General features: G+C 50.5%; 1 protein-coding gene across 1 annotated transcript in view; it reads left to right on the top strand.

Annotated features, from left to right (window-relative positions):
* The window catches only part of irak1 (interleukin-1 receptor-associated kinase 1), a 47533-nt gene extending 31818 nt beyond the window's left edge, over window positions 1–15715 (top strand). Inside the window, exons 8-14 of the mRNA XM_069929263.1 lie at window positions 2246–2361; window positions 2949–3153; window positions 4475–4543; window positions 8459–8680; window positions 9957–10419; window positions 11961–12086; window positions 13111–15715. Coding sequence (XP_069785364.1) covers window positions 2246–2361; window positions 2949–3153; window positions 4475–4543; window positions 8459–8680; window positions 9957–10419; window positions 11961–12086; window positions 13111–13166 — 1257 coding nt within the window. The 3' untranslated portion in view covers window positions 13167–15715. The remainder of the gene's footprint in view (window positions 1–2245; window positions 2362–2948; window positions 3154–4474; window positions 4544–8458; window positions 8681–9956; window positions 10420–11960; window positions 12087–13110) is intronic.
* The last annotated feature ends 465 nt before the right edge of the window (window positions 15716–16180 follow it).

Genomic DNA, 16180 nt, shown 5'->3' with positions numbered 1-16180 from the left:
TCACAGAGCTCACAGTCCCTTTGGCCCACCCAGTCCCTGCTGACTATCAAGCATCAAATTTTTCTCCCCATGTTCCTTTCTACTCCCACTCCTCCACCCCGTTCCTCACTCACAGCTGGGTCATTTCAACAACCCACCGACCCCCCCCCCCGCACTTCGTCGGGGTTTGGGAGGGAATGGAATCCTTGCTGGTTGCCGTGGAGCATACAAACTTCACAGCGGCTGATTGCACTGGAGACGGGGATTGAACTGTGGTTTCCGGAGCTGCGAGCTGGAATTTATGGTAAAATGGGCGGAGGTCATGGGGATTTGCTGAATAGTTCAGAAGTGGTGCACTAAAATACAGTGAAAAGCTCTGTTTTGCAGGCTATCCAAGCAAGTCAAACTATACATAATATAGCAGGCAGTGCAAAATGTAAAACTATAGTGTTAAGGAATGTGGAGTTAAAACAGAAACATCTGTGGACACTGTGATTGAGATAAAAACAATGCTGGAGAAACTCAGCAGTGATTCCAATGGAGAGGTGGGCTTCTCTATATCGGAGAGACTGGAGGCAGACTGAGAGATCACTTCGCTGAGCACCTTCGCTCTGTCCGCATCAGTGATAGGGCCGACCACTTCAATTCCGCGCCCTACTCCCACGCTGACATATTTGTCCACGGCCTCGTGCACTGTCCCACCAAGATCATCTGTGAACTTGAGGAGCAACACCTAACATTCCGTCTGGGCCCTCTCCAACCGGATGCATTAACATAGACTTCTCCGGTTTATGCCAGACCGCTCAACGTTCTCCCTCTCCATTCACACAGCCATCCTCCCTCCATCCCTTTGCTGCTGTGCCCTCCTTCCCTTATCCACTTATTACCTCCTGCCTGTGGGACTGTGCTCCTCACCCGCCCCTCCCCCCACCATTTTGTACAGGCTCCTGCCAACATTTTGCACACATAACTCAAGTTCGAAACGTTGGTTCTGTATCTTTATTTTTCCTGTATGAAGTTCACTGTCCAACCTGCTGAATTTCTCCAGTGTTTTTTTTACTTTGAATAAGGGCCAGGTTTTCCCTGGTCTGGAGTGACACAAGCCTTCCCCCACCCCCTCCCTGCTCCCCAACCTTCTCACACGAGGGGAGGAGAGAAAGACTAGGCAGGATTTCCCCTACTTTACAGGTGTCAGCCGTGATACTGGGTGGTATTATCGACTCTGGCTCGAACACTGTCCTCCAGGGGATTCAAGGCAAAAAAGAATAACGTGGCAGATGATGAAATCCAACAGCGAAACAGAAGAAAGCAGCCAGTCATCCATATCTGTGGCAAGGGAAAGCAGTCAGAGGTCTTTCCAAGTACAAACACAACACTGGAAAAACTCAACGGGTCAAACCATGTACTTTATACAGCAAAGATAAAGATACAGAACCAACATTTCGAGCTTGAGCCCTTCATCAAAGGACCAGCAAAATATCGGCAGGCTCCCGAATAAAATGGTCACACTGGCAGGAGGGGATAGGTGGATAAGGGAAGGAGGGAGGGCACAGCAACAAATGGAGAGGGAGATGCCTCTGAGAACGGAGAGGGAAGGGGATGGAGAGCTGAAGGGAAGGGAGGGAGAACAGTAGGCTAGCAGAATCCTGTCAATGCCATCCTGATGGAGAGGGCCTATACAGAATGTTAGGTGTTGCTCCTCCAATTTATGGGTGGTCTTGGCATGGCGGTGCTTGAGCCCATGGACAGACCTTGGCACGGGATTGGTGCGCAGAATTGAAATGTTTTTTGGTTGGGATTGTGCAGAGAGAGTGGAGGGCAGAGCATTCAGAGATTGGAATAAGAGAGGGGGGTGAAGTTGAGATAGTTGATGCTTCATTTTGCCATACCTTGATCAAGGGCTCAAGCCCAAAACATTGGTTTTGTATCTTTATCTTTGCCATAGAAAGTACCCGGTTTGACCTGCTGAGTTTCCCCAGCATCATGTTTTCAAATCGAGGTGGTTGTTTTTCATGAGGGATCATCCTGTGCGTTGGTGAGGGAGCTGGAGATGTTGTCAGGTGCTTTTAAACAGCAGAGCAGGCCCAGTGGCCTGTAGATGCCCTCGTTTAATGCGGCTGATTCAGCTGTGCAGGCTTCGCCGGCCTCCCCTCGCATTGGGGGATCCTCACGAGGAACCTCAGCTCTCTTCCAAGAGCGCTCATCTCTCTCTCTCTCTCTCTCTCTCTCTCTCTCACTCTCTCTCCCCTCCCCACTCCCTTTGCAGGATGGCACCCTTCCACTCTGCTGGATGAGGCGGTTGGATGTGATGCTGGGAGCTGCGCGGGCTATCCAGTTCCTGCACTGCAGTGAGCCCAGTGTGATACATGGAGACGTGAAGAGGTGATGGACAACAGACGCTGCTGGCTGATCCCCATTGAACCAAGCATGAACTGGGTGCTCTGTGGGAGAGGCGGGGCAGAAGGAGGGAGGGGAGGTGGTGACACCAACATGAAACTGCCTTGATGAGTACGGTATGGGATCTTGCTTTAACTCTTATAGTAAAACCCCAGTTATTCAAGCAACTGGCAAATGATTAGGAACAGGGTTCAAATCCCATGCTGTCTGTCAGGAGTTTGTACGTTCTCCCCATGACTGAGTGAGTTTTCCCAGATGCTCTGGTTTCCTCCCACTGTTCAAAACATACCAGGGAATTGGGTGTCACAGGCTTGTTGGCAGAAATAGCCTGTTACTGTGCTGTATGTCTAATTTTAAAATTCTAAATTTTCAAAAATTTATAATTGGCACTCCTCCTAGCGGTTAGTTCACCAATCACGCACCATCCAATCTCAAGCAACTGGCAAATTCACTTATCTGACATCTACCAATCCCCATAGGTCCCGAATTCAAGGGGTTTAACTGTACTTGAATCAGTGTCGCAATGCAGCACACATCTCATTGGATGATCTGACCCTCCCTTTCTGTTACAGCTCCAACATCCTCCTGGATGAGAACTTTGTTCCCAAGCTGGGTGACTTTGGCCTGGCTCGTTTTAGCCGTTACTCCAACAACTCTGGCAAGAGCTGCACGGTTGCCCGGACACAGACCCTGCGGGGGACATTGGCATACCTTCCCGACGAGTTCATCAAGAGCGGGCAGCTGGCTGTGGAGCTGGACACCTATAGTTTTGGTGTGGTGAGTGAGAGACCATCAACTGTACTGCAGCAGTGCAGAGGGAGCTTCACTCTGTCTGAACCTGGGGAATGTGTGATGGGATGGTGTGGAGGGAGCTTCACTCTGTGTCTGACGCCCGTGATTGTGTGATGGGAGAGTTCGGAGGAGCTTCACTCTTTGTCTGAATCAGGTGATTGTATGATGGGACAGTTAGGAGGAACTTCACTCTGTGTCTGACCCCAGGAATGCGTGCCCAGGGGGGCAATGATTCCTTCATGATATTAGCTGCCTTTCCTGGGGAGCAAGGAATATAAAGTAAACCCTTGAAAAAAAAATGTAAACATAAAATCTTTTCACGACAATAAAAAGAGCGCGTCATGGCTTGAAATTGTGTTTAAATTGAACATTGTAAAAGAAAAACACAGGATAGAAATGATTTTCTTTGTGGTAAGGGCTGCACGTTTGGTGTAGTGGTTCATGCAACACCTTTACGGCATCAGTGATTGGGACCAGGGTTCGAATCCTGCACTGTCTGGAAGGAATTTGTACGTTATCCCCCTGTCTATGTGAGCTTTCCCCGTTTAAAACGTACCGGGGTTTGAAGGTTAATTGGGGGTAAATTGGGCAGCATGGACTTGTGGGCGCTGCATGTATGTAAGATGACCTGTATTAAATATGGTCGCTTGTTGCCGCTGTGCATCTGACGCGACTACACGGGCACACACACAAAAGCCCGCTAAATTTAAATAGTTTGGGAGTCCGGATTCTCGCGTGGTCTGGAGTTTCAGAGTTCAGATTCACACGTGGTCTGGAGTTTCAGAGTCCGGATTCTCGGGTGGTCCGGAGTTTCGGAGCCGGATTCTCGGGTGGTCTGGAGTTTCGGAGTCCGGATTCTCGGGTGGTCTGGAGTTTCGGAGTCCAGATTCTTGGGTGGTCTGGAGTTTCGGAGTCCGGATTCTCGGGTGGTCTGGAGTTTCGGAGTCCGGATTTTCAGGTGGTCCGGAGTTTCGGAGTCCGGATTTTCAGGTGGTCCGGAGTTTTGGAGTCCAGATTTTTGGTGGTCTGGAAATTTGGAGTCCGGAATCTCAGGTGGTCCGTAGTTTTGGAGTCCTGAATCTCAGGTAGTCCGGATTCTTAGGTGGGTCTGGATTCTCAGGTGGTCTGAATTTTTGAGCTTTTACTGTATTTTATTGTCCAATTGTATATTCTGCACTCAGAGCCTTGGAGTCGTGTTCTGCTTGGGTCATGCAAGGAGGTTTGAGGGCCTGTAAGCTGCTGGGGACAATCCTATTCTTGAACCAAGAGGTGCCTGACTTCATCCTCCTGTACCTTCTGCTTCCAGGTTCTGTTGGAGATCCTGACAGGAAGGAAAGCTCTTGAAAACAAAGGGTCTGCAAAGTCCAAGTACCTGGTGAGACTCCTTTTCGCAGATTCATCGGGGGAGGGGAGGGTCAATCATCTGGCCTCATCATGGTGAACTGTGGCACAGGAACAGCCTTCCTGCCAACTACCCTCTCTTATCGCCCAGTTCTGCCTCATTTAGAAACTTTGGCTCTGTCTGACACAATGGTACGGATCTCCCAGCGGCTACCCATTTCAATTCCCCGTCCCATTCCTTTGCCAACATGTTTGTCCATGGTCTCATGCACTGGCAAACTGAGACCACCCGCAAATTGGAGGAACATCATCTCATCATCCGTCTGGGCACCCTCCAAACGATGGCATTAACATTGACATCCTGTTGCCATTAAACCTTTCCCCCCCAACTCTTTACCCCCCTGTATCCTTTCCCCCAGCTCTGTTCCCCCCCCCACCCTTGACTTCGCTGTCTCCTTTCACAGAGCAAAAATCAATTCTTACCTCTCCTCATTATATTCAATTATCACCTTTTGTCTGTTGGTTTGGACTCCTCACCCTCCCATTTCCCCCCTTTCTCTCCCCAGACTTTATTCAGATGCCTGTTGGTTTTCCCTTGTACCTTGAAGGGCTCAGACCTGAAACATCGGTGATATATCTTTCCCTCCTGCGGACGCTCCAAGACCGGCTGAGTTCCTCCAGTGTTTACTGTGTGTTTTTACTACAATCACAGTGTCTGCAGACTTTCGTGTTTCACTCTGTAGCTTTAGAATGTAGAACACAACAGTGCAGTACAGGCCCTTCAGCCCTCCATGATATACTGACCAATAATATACTCCTACCAAAAAAAATGAAACCCACCCTACCCTGTAACCATTCCATGTGTCTGAGTCTCTTAAATGTCCCTAATATTCCAGCCTCCTCTGCCACTCCTAGCAAGGCATTACAGGCCCCCACAACTTACCCCTGACATCCCCCCCCTAAAATTCCCTCCTTCCACTTTGTACAAATGTCCTCTGATCCCACTCTGGGAAACAGGCGCTGCCTCTCAAAATCTTGTAAACCTCCATTAAGTCTCTTCTCATCCTTCTACGCTCCAAAGAGAAAAGTCCCAGCTCTGCTAACCTTGCTCATAAGACTTATTTCCCAATCCAGGCAACATCCTGGTCAATTGCCTCTGCCCCCTCTCCACAGCTTCCACATCCTTCCTGTAATGAGGTGACCAGAACTGACCACAATACTTCAAATTTAAATTTAGACACAGCATGATAACAGGTACTTTCGGCCCACGAGTTCGTGCTGCCCAATTACACCCAATTAACCTCCATCTCCCAGTATGTTTTGAACGGTGGGAGGAAACCAGAGCAAACTCACACAGATACGGGAGAGAAGGTACAAACTCCTTACAGACAGTGCGGGATTCAAACCCCAGTCCCAATCGCTGGTGCTGTAACAGCGTTGGGCTAACCGCTACACTAACTGTCACTCAGTTTTTTGAGCTGTAACGTGACCTCACAACTCCTGAATTCAATCGCCCTACTAATGAAGTCCAACGTCCCATAGGCCTTCTTAACTATTCCATCCACCTATGCGGTAACCTTAAGGGATGCATAGATTTTGACCCTTGGTCTCTCTGTTCCTCCTCACTGTTAAATAACCGACCATTTTAACCCTATACTCAGCCTTCTGGTTTGTCCTTTCAAAATGCATCACTTACACTGATCCAGATTGAACCCCATCTGACATTTCTCTGCCCAACTCTTCCTCCTGTCAATATCCAGTTGTAACCTTCGACAACCTTCAGTTCCATCCACAACTCCTCCAATCTTCATATCATCTGCAAACTGACTGTCCAGGTCATTTGTAAAAATCACAAAGAGCAGGGGTCCCAGAACAGATCCTTGCTGCTCTCCCACTAGTCCCCGACCTCCAAGCAGAATACTTCCCTTCCACCACTACTCTCTGCTTTCTTCTAACAAGCCAATTTTTTATCCACACAGCCAAGATTCCACTGATCCTGTGCCTCATGACTTTCTGGATGAGTTTTTCATGGGGATACCTTGTCAAATGCCTTGCTAAAATCCATGTAGACCACATCTATCGCCCAACCCTCATCTATTTCTTTTGTTACCTTCTCAAAAAACTTAATTAAACTCATGAGGCATGACCTTCCCTTCACAAAGCCACGCTGACCATCATTGAGTAGACTGGACTTCTCCAAATGTTCATGGATCCTGTCCTTAAGAATCCTCTCCAACAGTTTGCACACCACAGACGTGAGACTCACCGGTCTGTAATTCCCAGGATTCTCCCTATTACCTTTTTTAAACAAGGGGACCACATTTGCTATTCTGCAATCCTCTGGCATGGAGAGACCCCTCAGCCCAACACCGACCATTGCCGACCTGTGCGAGTCCCGTTTGCCTGCGTTTGGACCCACGTTCCTCTGAACTTTCTCTGTCCAACTCACTAAAATGTTTTAAATTTAGTCGTACAGCACGGAATTCGCCCACAAGTCCATGCCGCCCAAGTGCACCAATTAACCTGCAGTTCTGGTACATTTTTGGAGAGTGGGAGGAGACTGGTGTAATCGGGGAAAACCTCTCGGACAGTGCGGGATTTGAACATGGGTTGTTAGTGCCATAACTGCATTGTACTAACCGTGCCACCCCATCGCTGTCCTAACCTTCTGTCCAACCAAGCAGCAGGAAGGAGTTTCGAGGGATTTATTCCCCATAGAGAGGGGTTTGAACCTGGAACACACTGCCCATTGACAGATGGGCAGCCATCTGCGGTCCAGCATGAGTGACATGGGCCGTAGGACCTCTGTCTTTGCTGCGTAGTTCTCCCAATGTGATGTGTGGGAAGGGAAAGGGTCAATGGGTTCAAAGAACGAGTCTGGACACAGGCAGAACATAGGAAAGATCTTTATTAAAATACTCATAAGGGGATCGCAACAGGGATAACACGCACTAGTTCTCACTCACACAACACAGTATAACCCAGTCACATTGGGCTTAACACGACCGTTAACAGTAACTGTTTACACTCTCACTCACAGTACAACCCAATCACATCGGGCTCAACACGACCGATATCGGTAACTGTTTACACTCTCACTCACAGTACAACCCAGTCACATTGGGCTCAACACTACCAATACCGGTAACTGTTTACACTCTCACTCACAGTACAACCCAGTCACATTGGGCTTAACACGACCGATACAAGTAACTGTTTACACACTCACTCACACACTACAACCCATTCACATCGAGCTTAACATGACTGATTCTAGCAACTGTGCACAGACTTAGAACAACCAAAGATTTCAGTGTGCTTCCCGCCATTCCTTTTCTACCCTGAACATGGCACCAGTGTTATCAAACAACCCCTGAGTAGTGGACACCTTACCAATGACTCCTCCAGTGTTGATCACAGCTCGCGACCTGGAGTGGAGCAGGGTTTGTCTCAGGGATGAACAGTAAAAAAAGAGTGAGCTACTGTACATGAGGGCTTTATAGTACAGTGAACTGGATGGTCCGGCCAAGGTAATCCCTCAGTGATTAAAGGGGTCAAGAGTCAGGTGGGCACAAATGGGTGGACAGAGTCCAACCTTGATTGGCAGGCAATGCAACTTCCAATGATTCCAGACGTAGAGATCACGTGACCCTCCATGATCCCCACTCCCACCAGGTTCCAGACAGAGAGGTCCATGTGACCCTCTAAATTCCACCCTCCCACCAGGTTCCAGGCAGAGATGTCCACGTGACCCTCCATGATCTACACTGCATGTGGTCTGGGCCTGGCCTTTCCAATGCTGAGGACTCCACAGGACCCCTGCCATCAGGAGGGAGGAGGGAAGATGCAACCAGGGGGCTGGGATCCCAATGGAGCTAGCGAAAATGAGATGGACAGAAGATTGAGACAGGACCTGTGGACCCTAACTCAGCCTCTCCTTTCCGAGCAGAAGGACATCATCGAAGAGGAAGAGGAGAACGAGGAGGAGGAGGAGAGAAGTGGGCAGACAGAGTCTGCCATGGCCAGGAGCCAGCGGGTGGCTGCCAGGGTTTGCCAGAAGCACATGGACCGGAGGGCAGGACCCTGCGCTGGGGACATCCCACTGCAGCTCTGCTTGCTGGCAACCGAGTGCCTCAACCACAGGCGGAAGAGGAGGCCCAAAATGATGAAGGTTACTCTTCCTGTCCATCTGGGGGTTGGGGGGGAGGGGGGGGTAAGTGTTCAAGGCTATCTCGCTCTCACAAATGCGCTGGTGAACGCAACATCTGTTAGACCTGAAGGGTAACAGCATTTCGGGCCTTGGAGCTTTGTCGGGATCGAATGGGAAGCAGGTAGGCTCCTGAATAAAATGGTGGGGAAAGGAATGAAGGGTGGGGTAAGAGGCCATTCAAGATTCAAAATTATCTTGTTGTCATGCAATAAAACAGAAAATGTGATATTACACAAAATTTAGTCCACTATAAGGCCCGAGGATGAAAGACAAATACAAGGTTACGGGGGAGGAAGGGGTGGGAATATATAGGTCAGCAGAACATCAAGGACCGAGGGGCCTGTATTGTGCTGCAGTGTTTTCAGGCAGATATAGATTCACTATCAGCAGGAATTTCCATCCAGAAAGAACAAAGCTAAAGAGTTTCCCACCCCGCAGGGTCACTGAATGTCAATGGATTCGCCTCCAGTGCTCCCGCGGCCCTCTGCCACACAGCCTTTGGTCCAAACCATCAGCAATCCCGAGCTCCAGATACACACCTCTGACACGATCAGGAAGTCCATTCACATACCCGTTCCGATACACTGGTACCCCTTCAGCCAGGTCACAGGTGGGAGGGTAGGACTGAGAGGTAGGGTCAGGGTAGCTCTCCGAACAGGGAGGCTGCAAGACTTGGGAGCAGAAATAGACCTTTCAGCCCATCAAGTCTGCCCTGCCAATCAATCATGAACTATTCTGTTTTCTGCTGTCTCCTCCTTGTTTGCCTGGAGGCCTGTGCACTGAGACGGGTATATCGCTGCTTTTCTGTTTCCTACTGCTTGGCTGGAAGCATCAACAGGGAGGCGAGACTGATATTCCTCTACTGCTGCGCGGTTTCTATTTTATCTAACTCTATGGGGTTGTGAAGAGCTTCTACCAATGTTGCTTTGATTTTTTTGGGCCCAGATTGAACCAGGTTTGGCCACTTGTTTTTATTCTGAATGTACATTGATGCACAGCCCTGTAACTAATTGAGGTGTCCCTGGTGTAAGTTCATATTTTTTGCCTGGGGTGTAAGTGTGTGTATATGCCTGTGTGTGGGTGCCTGCCTGTGCACATACGTATGTAATGTCATTGTTGGTTCCGTGCCACTTAACTATGAACTGCACCATGGACATTATGACAGGAGCCCATCCCTAGCCGAGAGCCATAACCTTTTCCTCCCCCACCCACCACCCCCCTCCCCCCCCCCCCACAGGTCTACGAGAGACTGGAGGAGCTGAGAGCCTCCATGTTGGACAGTCACAAGCCGCCATCCCTGCGCCAAGCTCCGGAGGAGAGGTCGGCTGCGGAGGTGGCAGATCGCTTGCAGCGCAGTTCGCTGAGCCCCACCGAGAACACATACCGCTTTGGTGGTGCCGAAACTGCCGGACCGCGGCCCATCTTGGACTCCTGCCCTCTCCTCCGCTCGCAGCGGCATTCCCAGAGGCCAGAACAGGCTCCTGGCAGTGCCGGGGGCCACAGCTTCTCCTTCAGTAGCCTGTGCCGGCCAGTGAAGAGCGGGGAGAGCTCTACTGACCACGGCGGCGGCTCCTCGCTGCCGGGCCTCAGGAACACCCGTCGCCCACTGCCTGCAGATTTGCCATACTGGTCGTCGAGTGGTCCGCTGCAACCCCCAGAGCCTGGAGTTCCAACACCATCCCTCTCAGCAGATTCCCCAGGTAAGAAGAACCTCCCCTCAGGCAGAGGGATTGCTCAGCTCCCCTCTGGTCACGTTGTTGGGGGTGGCGTGACTCCCTACTCCCCCCTTCCCCCCCCCCCCCCCCACATAGACACTGCGTCCTTCTCACCCACAGTAGCACCCCTCCAGGAACACCTACCTGGTGGGGAACCTCTGAGTGGCAGCTTCTCACACAAACATCTGGCTCACCAGCAGCAAAATTGGCTGGCTGCCGGGGAGGAAAGGGAGCTGCTTCAGCTGAGCTAGCACAGAAGCGATGGGCCAAATGGCTATACACTGCTTGTTGTTGCATCGCCTGACCCCCAGTGGCGGCACCCTGACACTGCAGGCCAGGAAGCAGGCACCATCCATCACCCCTGAACATAGACATGACATCATAGTACAGGCGCTTCGGCTCCCAGTTTTGTGTCAACCCACTTATTCCAACCAAAAGAAATGAAACCTTCCCTATCCCATAAACCCTCTATTTTTCTCCCATCCATGGTCCTGAGTCTCTTAAATGACCCTAATGCTCCAGCCTCCACCACCACCCCTAGCGAGGCATTTCAGGCCCCCACAATTCTGCGTAAAAAAATTTTTAAAACACCCCTAAACTTCCCTCCCTTCACTTTGTACGGTTGTTTTCTGGTGTTTGCTGATCCTGCCCTGTCTACCCTATCGATGACTCTCAGAATCTTGTAGAGGTCTATCAAGTCTTCTTTCATCCTTCTTCACTCCAAAGAGAAAGGTCCCAGCTCTGCTAACCTTGCCCCATAAGACTTGTTTCTGAATCCAGGCAACATCCTGGTGAATCTCCTCTGCCCCCTCTCCAGAGCTTACACATCCTTCCTGTAATGAGGTGACCAGAACTGAACACAATCCTCTAAGTGGGGTCTTACCAGAGATTTGTAGAGTTGCAACATGACCTCTCAACACCTGAACTCAATCCTCGACTAATGAAGCCTAATGTCCCATAGACCTTCTTAACTATCCAAGCAACTTGCGTTGCGACTTTGAGGGATGCTTGGATTTGGACCCAAGGTCTCTCTGTTAAGTAACCGACAACCTTGTACTCAAACTTCTGGTTTGAATTGCTCCCCCTCTCACTGCCCCTCATCACAGAGGAGCTAGACGATCCTGTGGGGAGAGAGGCAGGAGTGCTGGGCGCTCCCTGTCAACCGCCAGGTGCTGACAACACCTGGCTTTCCCCAGCTGAGTTGGATCATTCATTGCCAAGCGCCTAGAGATGCAGGGGACCAAGCACAGCCATTCTTTGTATCCACCACAAAAAGTTGGCCACAGCAAGAGAAGATTCGTGGAGCCCAGGGTGGAACTGGAGTTCTGAGCCAGCGCCCGTCACATCTGTGGACGTGTGATGGGAGGATTAACTAGTCCTCGCCTGGGACGCTCTCATCCTCTCTCCCCAATGGCCATGTTTGTCAGTCACTCTCCCACCCCATCTTGTCTCTACACTCTCCCCAGACCTTTCCCCCATCCCAGACATAGAGTAACTGCTGATTTCACCCCTTGCCCTCGCTCCAGGTTCGTCCTTGCCTTCCCGCCAGATTGTTGTCAACCCGGCCAAGCAGAGGATACTGCAGCAGTTTGCACTTTACAACGCGGGGCAGATTGATAGCAGCGAATTGCTCTCCTCCGCTCCGGGACGAGGTAGACAACAGGATGGGTGGGGGAGGCAATGGGGGCTGAGGGAGGGAGGGGACAAGATGTGGTGTTCCTCCATGAGTCACAGAAGGGACAGATACCCTAGTGTGGAGAAGGGGTGCATCATGGAGGGAGGGGCCGATGTGAGCAGAGGTGGGTGCGCATCATGGAGGGAGGGGGTGCGGCGTGGAGGGTTAGGATTTGACCCCATGGTTCATTTTGGTCGGCAGAATACACTGGCTGAATATTCACTCCCATCTACACCAAGCAGTTGTGTGTTGCTTCAGAAAACATTTACAATTTTAAACTTTTAGTTAAAATTTATTGATTGTTTTACATATATTTAAAATTGTATTTATTTGCTTGATATTTTTGGGAGGATTCTGGTTGAGTTAGGGGATTTCCCTGTAGTTGTTAGAGTGGGTAACTGGGTTGGCACAATAAGATGGGCTGAAGGGCCTATAGCCCTTCTCACTGTAATGTAACAAATAAACTTGATCTAAAACGGGCAGGGGCTGTAAATGTGGATGAGCTCTCAATGCTCCCAAGGATGGCTATCAAAGGGGGTGTTTCTAGTGAGCCAAGAAAAGCGCGGTGATGCGAGGTGAAGCACGGTGACACCTCAAATTTGGCCGCACTGGAAACACATCCGGTTGTGGCTGATGTGCGGTGATTCGAGGTGCTCCGGCGTCCTACTTTTGAGGTGGTCGATGCAGGGTGACGCAAGGGACGACCTCGCAGTGGAAACACCGCGGGTGACTCACCGGAAGTCGCGATTTTTCACCCGCGGTTTTCAATTGCTCATCGGACTTCCTGGTCACCTCGCATCGCCCTGCATCACCTCACATTCCTCGCATCGCCCCGCATCACCGCGTATTCATCGCTCGGTAGAAACAGTTCAGGTAGTCCAAAAATGCGCGGTGATGCGAGCGACAAAAAATCGTGGTGATTCGAGGTGATACAGTGTGATGCGAGGTGTCCTTAGTATAAACACAGCTTTAAAGCCCACTGTTTCCGTTTCTTCCAACAGAGAGTTGGTCCGGGGTTATTCACCGAGCTCCGGAGGAGAGTGACGAGTTCGACTGAGGGAACGCAATCCGGTTCTCGGTGCTGCCTGCCCTGGAACCACCCTCCACCCCCTTCTGCTCCCTGCTTCATGGCCACCGGCTGACAGGAGGCTGACTGCGACTGCCCCTCTCCCGATCTCTTGCCACCCTGCCTCTGACAGAGCAGGGGGTTCGCGATGGATGGGTAACATGAGGGGGGGACAGCCACACAGGCAGGGGTCAAGAGTGAGGGGCATCCTGGAGCCTCTTCCAACTCCTTCCTGCTTCCATCTCTCCCGTGGTGAGCAGCTCCAGATTCTGGATGTAGGATCCAAGGAGACGAATGCTAGGGCAGGCCACGGGTCCAATCCAGAACCCAGCCACTTCATTGTCGAATTGTACCAGGAGGACGCTCGTTGCTGACAGGAGCTCTGCCGTGAAGTTATTTTGCACCGCCACTCCCCTCATCCCTCACGGCCGGATCTCTGGCACAGGGTCCCCAGAGACTGAGAGATCCAGGAGTGCCAGTGAATTAGTAAAGGTTGGGCCAAGCTGTGGTGAGGCCGCATGGTATAGCGTGCACCCTTGCCAGGACTGGGGTGGGAGGGGGGGCGGGAACTTGGGTTACAGTGTGAGGTCAGATCATCCTGGTCTTCACTCCCTGGAGCAGCAGAGGCTGAGGGCTGACCTGATGGAGATTGGGAAAATCACAGGGGAGTGGAAAAAATGAACACTCACTGTCTATTTCCCCAGGATGGGGGAGTGTGTGTTTGTCGTCGTGCAGGGAAAATGTGTGTCTGTATGTGGCACAGAGTGTGTATGTGTGTGTGGGGGGGGGGTTGTGCACAGAGAGTATGTGTGGGGGAAGTGTGTGTGTCAGGTCATACGCGGAGAGTGTGTGGAGTCGAGTGCAGAGTGTGTGTAGGGGTTAGTGCGGGGAGGATGTGTGTGGACGTGCGCGGAGGGTGTGTGGGGGAGACTGTGTGATGTGCAGGGAGTGTGCGTGTGGAGGGTCGTGCGCAGAGTGTCCATGTGTGGAATCATGCTAAGGGAGAGTGCATGGTGGGTAGACCGTGTGTCCACAAGCTAACCACCCCTGCCATGACTCCAGTACATCAACTCAGTTTTGGTCAGGGAGTGGGTGAGATTCTGGCCTCTGGGAACCCGGACCCTCGTCCGTGAGCCAGAGGCAGGGGCTGGAATCCCAGCCTGGCAGCTGGGGAGGGTCAACAGTGTTCATGAGGCAGTTGCTGGAATGGTAACCCACTGTGGGAATTGTCCCGCTAGCACAACCATCCCTCACACTTGGCACAGCTCCATCTCCCTCACAGTGGAGTCTACCCAATGGATGGCCCCTCCCTCTCTTCCACCCACACAGAGGCAGCTCGTCCCCACGCCTTGAGGGGCAGCGTGCAAAGAACAGTCATTGCTGACTGTCCCAAGGAGCAGATTAATAAGGATGTTATTTACATCGTGATCATTTTCTGAATGGCGTGGGTACGAGGTGTTCGGAGCTGTTTCAGCATTGGGAAGGAGGGGAGCTTTAACCACTTAGTCTGTTTGTAAATCATAATATGCATTTAGATTTAGATTGTACAACGGACAGCTTCGTGGCCAGTCTGCAGACGATACGAAGGTAGGTGAAGGGGCAGGTAGTGTTGAGGAAACTGGGAGACTGCAGAAGGACTTTGATCAGGAGAACAGGTAGAGAAGTGGCAAATTAAATTTAATGTCAGAAAGTGTATGGTCATGCACTTTGGTAGATAAAATAAACGGGCAAACTATTTTATAAATGGTGAGAAAATTGAAAATCCCCAGATGCAAAGGGACCTGGGAGTCCTCGTGCAGGACGGCCTGAAGGTAAAGTTACAGGTGGAGTTGGGGGTGAAGAAGGCAAACGCAATGTTGGTGTTCATTTCAAGAGAAATAAAATACTAGAGCAGTGATGTGATGTTGAGGCTTTATAAGGCCCTGGTGAGATCTCACATGGAATATTGTGAGCAGGTTTGGGCTCCTTGTTAAAGAAAGGATGTGCCGATGTTTGGAGAGGGTTCAGAGGAGATGCACTCCAGTAATGAAAGGGTTATCATATGTGGAATGTTTTACGGCTCTTGGCCTGTACTCATTGGAATTTAGGAGAATGGGGCAAGGGGGTCTCATTGAAACATTTTGAATATTGAAAGGCATGGACAGAGTAGATGTAGAAAGGTTGTTTCCCGTGGTGGGAGAGTCTAGGAAAAGAGGGCACGACTTCAGGATTGATGGGGGTCCACTTAGAACAGAGATGCAGAGGAATTTTTTTCAGCCAGAGGGTGGTGAAACTGTGGAATTTGTTACCACAGGTGGGTGTGAGGCCAGGTCATTGGATGTATTTAAGGAAGAGATTAATAGGATCTTGTTTATCCAGCACATCGTTGGTTATGGGGATAAGGCCAGGTAGTGGGGAAATTAATCAACTCATGATTAAATGGTGGGGTAGACTTGATAGGCTGAATGGCCTATTTCTGCTCCTGGACAGTCAACACTGACCTTGCCAGTGATTCCAAAATCCCAAGGAACAATTCAATAAAGATGTTATTTACATTGTGATCACTTACTGTGTGGTGTGGGCTGTTCAGGGCTGTTTCCCCATTGGGAGGGAGGGGAGCTCAAAGTGTTTTAAATCATGAAATGTGTTTATGTTGCTCACAGCCAACCTCTGTGATTTTTTTTTTACCATGACTTACTGGCCGCCCAGCCACAGAACTGACGCACAGGGCAAGTGGAACAATTTGCGAGGATACTGCCAACTGGCCTGGAGGTCAGTGACTAGTGGAATTCTGCAGGGATCTGTTCTGGGACCCCTGCTCTTTGTGATCTTTATAAATGACCTGAATGAAGAGGTGGAAGGATGGGTCAGTCAGTTTGCGGATGACACGAAGGTTGGAGGAGTTGTGGATGGAGCTGAAAGTTGTTGAAAGTTACAAGAGGATATAGATAGGATGCAAAGATAGGCAGAAAAGTGTCAGATTGAGTTCATTCCAGATCAGTCTGAGGTGAAGCATTATGGAAAGC

This window comes from Narcine bancroftii, chromosome 3, assembly GCF_036971445.1.
Source record: "Narcine bancroftii isolate sNarBan1 chromosome 3, sNarBan1.hap1, whole genome shotgun sequence".
NCBI classification, from domain to species: Eukaryota; Metazoa; Chordata; class Chondrichthyes; order Torpediniformes; family Narcinidae; genus Narcine; species Narcine bancroftii.
This window is presented reverse-complemented; position numbering and strand designations above follow the sequence as displayed.